This window comes from Amblyomma mixtum, chromosome 6 (genome assembly GCF_055824585.1).
Source record: "Amblyomma mixtum isolate Tamu chromosome 6, ASM5582458v1, whole genome shotgun sequence".
Lineage (NCBI taxonomy): Eukaryota > Metazoa > Arthropoda > Arachnida > Ixodida > Ixodidae > Amblyomma > Amblyomma mixtum.
Window position 1 is genome coordinate 75,247,618 of NC_143017.1, and position 6,000 is coordinate 75,253,617.

Genomic DNA, 6,000 nt, shown 5'->3' on the forward strand with positions numbered 1-6,000 from the left:
ACTTCCCCTGACCTGGCGTTTGGCTTCTCTGGGGTGAAGTGCTTGGAAATATGGCCCTGATGGGATTGATTGACTGGGCAAGGTGGATTGCTGCCTCTTGAGAATCAATTAGTATCCGTTTGTGGGGGGGGGGGGGGGTCGGCCAAAGACCCTTTTCCAAGCATTTCACCCCCGAAAGAGCCAAGCACCAGGCTGGGGAAATCTTCTGCCCATTAGAAAACCAGTGGGCACCTGGTGGCACTAGGAATCGAACCTGGCACTTACCGAACGAGAGGCGCATGCTGTACCGAAAAGCCACTGCTTTGGTACGAGAATTTTTTATGTAGATTTCCCAGGTCAAATAAGAACTGAATAACAATCTTATTTGCCTTTGAAATTTAGGATGTTCACTCACCCCTAGTTTTAAATGAGTGCCAGCTACAGTAGAAGCATTGAAAACAGTAATTAAGTCTTATGCAGAGAGAAAAAAAAAAATGCACATTTTTAGCATCTTAGCCACTTCATATAGGGGTGTAAACGGATTTCAGATGGTTGTTTCTCACCAGCAAGTGCCAGTGTTTGCACTGTGGGGCACTCGCTTATTCTGTAGAGGCATCATCTTTGCTTTCTCTATTTGAAATTGGGTCAACAGCTGCATGTGCTTGCTTTTGTACTGCTCAAGTTTCCAGGCATTATGCAGCAGTCTATAAGTGTTTAATTAAGCGACTGCATTTGCTCTGGCAAAAAAACAGACCTACTAACACATTTCTAACACGTTTCTACTGGCACATTTCTGGCTATGATGTTTCCTTGTGGTGCCCTGAAGTCGTCTTCTCGTCTCTTTCAGTACTACATTCCTGCATTGTCTCTTGTGGTTTCTTTTGCACCCTTGAAGCTGGAGTGCCACGATTGATTGGTTTCTTTATAAGAGAGGAGAGCGTGCTTTGAGAGGGCATCGGTGAAAAAGAGCAAAAAGGTGCATTCTGTGAACGCATGATCAGCTTAGCATGGCAGGCAGTGCTCAAGCAGCGGCTCAAGCAGCGACCAGGGCTCGTATTGATTATTTTGAAACGAATTCAAGCGCACAACAACACGCACACAAGAGAGGAAAGACACAGGACAGGCGCTAACTTCATCTGATTTATTCGCAGGTAAGAGAGCAGATTATATACATAAATGCAGACATGCGCAGTAAAGAAACACATCGTCAGTTCACAATGCGTGCTCGAGATACCTGTACTCTGCGTGCAAAAGATTAACAGACGTGTCACTCACACAGTCATGCCCCCTCTTCCTGATGTGAAAGGCTTCTAATAGTTCACGTGCCGTCTTATCACCGCCTCTGCCAAGTATCTTTATCTCTTTCAGCCGCGGCTAACAGTAATACTCAATACTGTTAATCCCTCGTGGGGATTAACAGTATTGAGACTGTTAATCCCCACGAGGATTGACCTTTGGCACACCATTAGCTGAAGCAATGGAAACAGTTGGGGGAGTATGTAGCACTGAACAAAAGTAGCAAGTAGGGCTGTTGGTTCGAATTATTCATATCAAAACTAGCTACTGGAAGGTGATAACATGCATCACTATCAAGACGCAGCCCTACAGGAACTCCACCAGCGTGCAGCTTTGTGCAAGAAGCGTTGTAAATTTTGGGCTCTTGTACTGTAAGGTGCCACTGGTAGCTGCTTGGGTAATGCTACCAATGGGTAGCATTACTTACCAATGGGTAAGTAATGCTTTGAGGGGAGCTAGTTGGTTTTTCTTATCCATATATCCGCAGAAGTGTGCCACCTTTGGGACAGACCAAATATTAGGCTATTTGATTACTTAAGTGTTCAATATCAGATCGAATCTGAATTTGTATTGTAGTTGAAACCTCAGAAGTATTCGTCTCTATTGAATAATGTTTCTGGAACACTTGCTTTGTGTTGTTTTGGTTTAAAGTCTAGAGCAACAGCCACATAATGACACCATTGCGTTTGAGGCCAGCAGTCGGGGAGCAAGTGGCTATCAAAGACGAGAAACGGTGCAACACACATGCCTTCCACTTGAGTGCAGCCCGCTGTGCTCGATGTAGGCAAGCAAAACAAATATTTGCAAGTCATTCAAACTTTTGTGTAGGTGTCATATTTCTGTTCCTCTTTTAGCGGCTAAGAATATTTTCCCTTCACCGGCAGAGGAGCAGAGTGGTCGCTGACGCACACGCTGTGTATACGCGAAGCGGTGGAAAAAAAGCTGCTCTTAGCCGCTCGGACAGAAATGAAAAAAAAAAAAAAAAATGACAGGAGCACACAGGTTTGAATTATTCGTGCCCATTTTTTGTTTTTTTTTTGTTTTTTTCACCTTCTTTGTTCTTAAGGGACTTATGGACCTCAACAAAAGTAAAATGTGGTTGAAAGTCTGCCCTGTGTTGTTGTGTGCTATTTGTGAGTGTTTTTCTCCGCAGTGTTTCGTCCTGTCCCAAAGTTAGCACACTCGTATTTAAATGTGAGTCATGAAGAAAGCTACTTTCTTCATGACGAGGGATGTGTACTCTATTTCTGGCATTGCTTACCTTGGCATGCTTGACATGGCCACATATGTGGTATGGGTGCATCTGGCAGGATTCAGATGCTTGCACCTTGAAAGATGGTATGGCAGGTGGCCTGTTGCGTACCATTCAGTATTGACCCCCTCCACTTATTAGGCTTTTGTTTTATGCCCCTGTGGTTCCTTAGAGAGAGTTTCATTACGGGAGGCGGCCTACTGCATTGTCCGCGGCCTCCCAAAACTACTACAGAAGCTATGTAACTGCAGCAACAGTCACCTGCTGCCTTGGAGGCACACTGCGGGGGTAATCCCCCATTTTAACTTATCAGAGCAATAGTTTGTCTCGAAGGCACCTTTGCTGTGTAGTGGCTGCACCTGTAAACATACGCACTTTTTTTTTTTATTTATCTGGACATACTAAATAGGGTTATCATCCAGCTTTATGGTGTGTCACATGACTTCAGAATGCTCCAGCTTAGTACAGATGGTGCGCCTTGAGTGTTTGTTAACCAACTCATATATGGTTCTGCCCCTTTTAGTCTTCGGAAGTGCACCTGACCCATTGGCTATTTTCAGAGCTCGTCATGAGCCAAATTGATGCTTTGACCACCTTGTTACGGTAATGGCCTGCTCTGTCGTCATTTTTCTTAACCTGCACAGCGTCTGGGCAGAGGTCCTTTCGGATGTCGGCCTCTAAGCGTGCTCTTGCTTTGCAGCCGAGGCCCCGACCAGTCCTGAGATCTATGCGTACCACCCAAGGCCACGGTTCGGACCCAGCCGCGCAGGGCCCCGGTCCACAGCCACCACAGCAGAAGACATGGGCCAGCTGCCAAGAGCGACCCCCCTGGAACGGCTGCTCAACGCAATGCAGCATCTGTCTCGACAACCTCAACGGTCGCCAGAAGGAAATGACGACAAAGTGTGGTCACTGTTTTCATGAAAAGGTACGTGCGTGTGTGTGTGTGTAACAGAAGTGTCTCTCATACGGCGTCTCTCATAGCCTGAGTCGCTTTGGGACATTAAACCCCATAAACCAAACCTCTTAGGCTTAGGGTGCGATTGCACATTCTCCAAAAGGCAGATGAATGCATGACTTCTTCCAGTCAGCATTACATGTACTCTGCACTGCTTTAATGGGAGAGGTGGGGATCGGAGATGAATTTCTAAATTCGTTGTTATAGAGGGATGAAATTCAGCATGCTTATTTGGAAATGCACTTAATGGTTAAATGCAAAATTTCACTGGAATGCCTCGAGTAGTTTTGATGTTATAAATTTTTACATGTTTTAGTGCTACACCAAACTAGCAGACAGCCTGGCGTGACAACAAAACATGGTAGGAGTCTGCAGTCACTTTGCCCAAAGGAATGATTGATGCAGACTTGCTCCAGATATCTTTGTCATCCCGAATTTTTTGACACAGGATGTTATATCCATGATTGCATAATGCGCTCAGTATCGTCATGTCATATTAGTGACAGAATAAAAAAAAATAAAAGTAATTTAGAAGTCAAGGTATACAATGCAATAAAGTCATGATGCATGAAAATTCATGAAGACATTGTCACGCTGTGCTTTTTGCAAGCAGGGCCCTCTGGTTAGAAAATTCTATTGAGAAAACTGGCATTAAAATTGCACAAGCAGTTCATATCCATCAAAATGCCCCAGGACTGTTGTAATATTCAATGTCCTTGGCTATGCTTGCTTTTCATCGAGCTGCCGTGGTGGATCAGCGGTTATGGCGCTCTGCTGCTGATCCGAAAGACATGGGTTCTATTCTGGCTGTGGTGGTCTAAATTCGAGAGGCCCCTGTAGTGGCGACGTCAGTGCACGCTAAAGAACCCCAGGTGGTCGAAATTTCACTACAACGTCCCTATTAGCCCGAGTTGCTTTGGGACGTTAAACCCCCATAAACCATATACGTATACGTGTGCGTGAACATGCACACGTGGCTCTAGGGGGCTCTCTTTCTGATGAGGCACCTCGCTAAGTGAGTCGTAGACACTGGAGTCATTGTTCTAACCCATTTCCTTGGCGACAAATTCTCGGATGCAATGAACAGTGTAATACCTTTGGTTGGTTTCCCATAGGAATCAATATAAAAAAAAAAAAATGTGTAACACAAACTGTTTTCCGTGTCTTTCGGTTCTGACAATCTTTCGCAGCGATTGCAAACTACGGAACTCCACGCAACAGTGCTCGCAGGTCATCCTCACGGCTGTGTCAATCAAGTAGAGGACAAAAGAATTGTAAAACGCTTCCACGCAAGAACGCTCACCCCGACCAGATAGTTTCTGTTCAACCTTGCACCATTGTGCTGAGAAGCTGTCTTGCAGGGGCACAACTCCTTGTGGGGAAGCTTTCTTGCCGATGCGGAAAAGGCAAAGCGTCTTCGCTCCTGCCTGTGTGTACGGCACAGAGGTTCCATCTCAGCACTGTGCGCGAGTAGGTGCTAAGTGCACCCACTCGTTAACCTGGGGATTCAACAGTTGAGAGTCGAACTTTTAACTTACGCGGCGGCGCAGCACGCGTTGTTGTAGTATAGAGGCGGGCCAGTTATCGGCGCCGCGTGAGCAACGGACAGGAAGGCTTCTGATGCACGTGCTCTTAAGAGTTCGTAACAGTTACACTGCAGAAGGAGCGAGGCAAAAGAGAGATGCACGGCTAGTCAGCTGAGCACCTTCAGGGCACTCCAAGCCTCAAAAATTGAGCCAGGAACAAAAAAAAAAAAAAAGAAAACAAATAGTCACGGCGGAAAAAAAAAAGGCAAGAAAGAAGTAGGATAACGTGGCGTTGTGTCTGCCCTCACTGTTCAGCCCACTTCATGCATGGTGCCATATTTTAATCTTCAAATGTCAGCCGCAGCGTTGTTGTGAGTAATGGTAGCAACTTTAAAGTGCTGCAGGTGTTAAACTTTCTGCGTTTGCACTTTTCATTTTCTCTCAATTTTGGATAATTCCAAAACCTGTTTGATTCAAATATTTTAGATGGTGCTACGGGCTTAAGTTAACCATGGTTGTACTCTAAATGCACACTCTGTGGAGTTTTTTTTCTCTCTCTCTCTACTCTTGCTCACTCGCTGCTGCTGTTTCTTGCAGTGCCTACAAGAGTGGTTCAAGAATGACCAAAGCTGCCCGAACTGCAGAGCTTATACCCTTTCAGACACGGACTTCCCCATGCTTGGATGATAATGAGGAGCAGAGGAACCTATATTTTTTTATTACCATGAGTCCTCTTTGTGCATTTGTTGCATAAAAGTTGCAATAAATGACTTTTTTTTTTATTACAAAAAACACATTTTTCCTGCATTTTACCTAGTGCTATAAATAAGCATATGCATCACGTCTACATGTATTACCACAATAGTACAAACTGGAATGAAAACAACGGGTGAACAAGGGTGGAAAGAAACTGTTTGATGGGCATTGCCACCATGCAAAACGTTGGCAGTGACACACTTAACAATTACAGGAGGCATGGATACACTACA

At 45.0% G+C, this 6,000-nt stretch overlaps 1 protein-coding gene across 7 annotated transcripts in view; it reads left to right on the top strand.

Annotated features, from left to right (window-relative positions):
* The window catches only part of LOC149339402 (uncharacterized), an 83,389-nt gene extending 77,608 nt beyond the window's left edge, over positions 1–5,781 (top strand). For 6 of the 7 annotated variants that reach the window (XM_089548183.1, XM_089548186.1, XM_089548181.1 and 3 more), the window contains 2 exons: positions 3,228–3,455; positions 5,609–5,781. In XM_089548183.1, coding sequence (XP_089404309.1) covers positions 3,228–3,455; positions 5,609–5,698 — 318 coding nt within the window. In that variant the 3' untranslated portion in view covers positions 5,699–5,781. Of the gene's footprint in view, positions 1–3,087; positions 3,131–3,227; positions 3,456–5,608 lie in introns of those variants that run through there. The other variant, XM_089548187.1, reaches the window with a different exon arrangement.
* Positions 5,782–6,000: the final 219 nt, after the last annotated feature.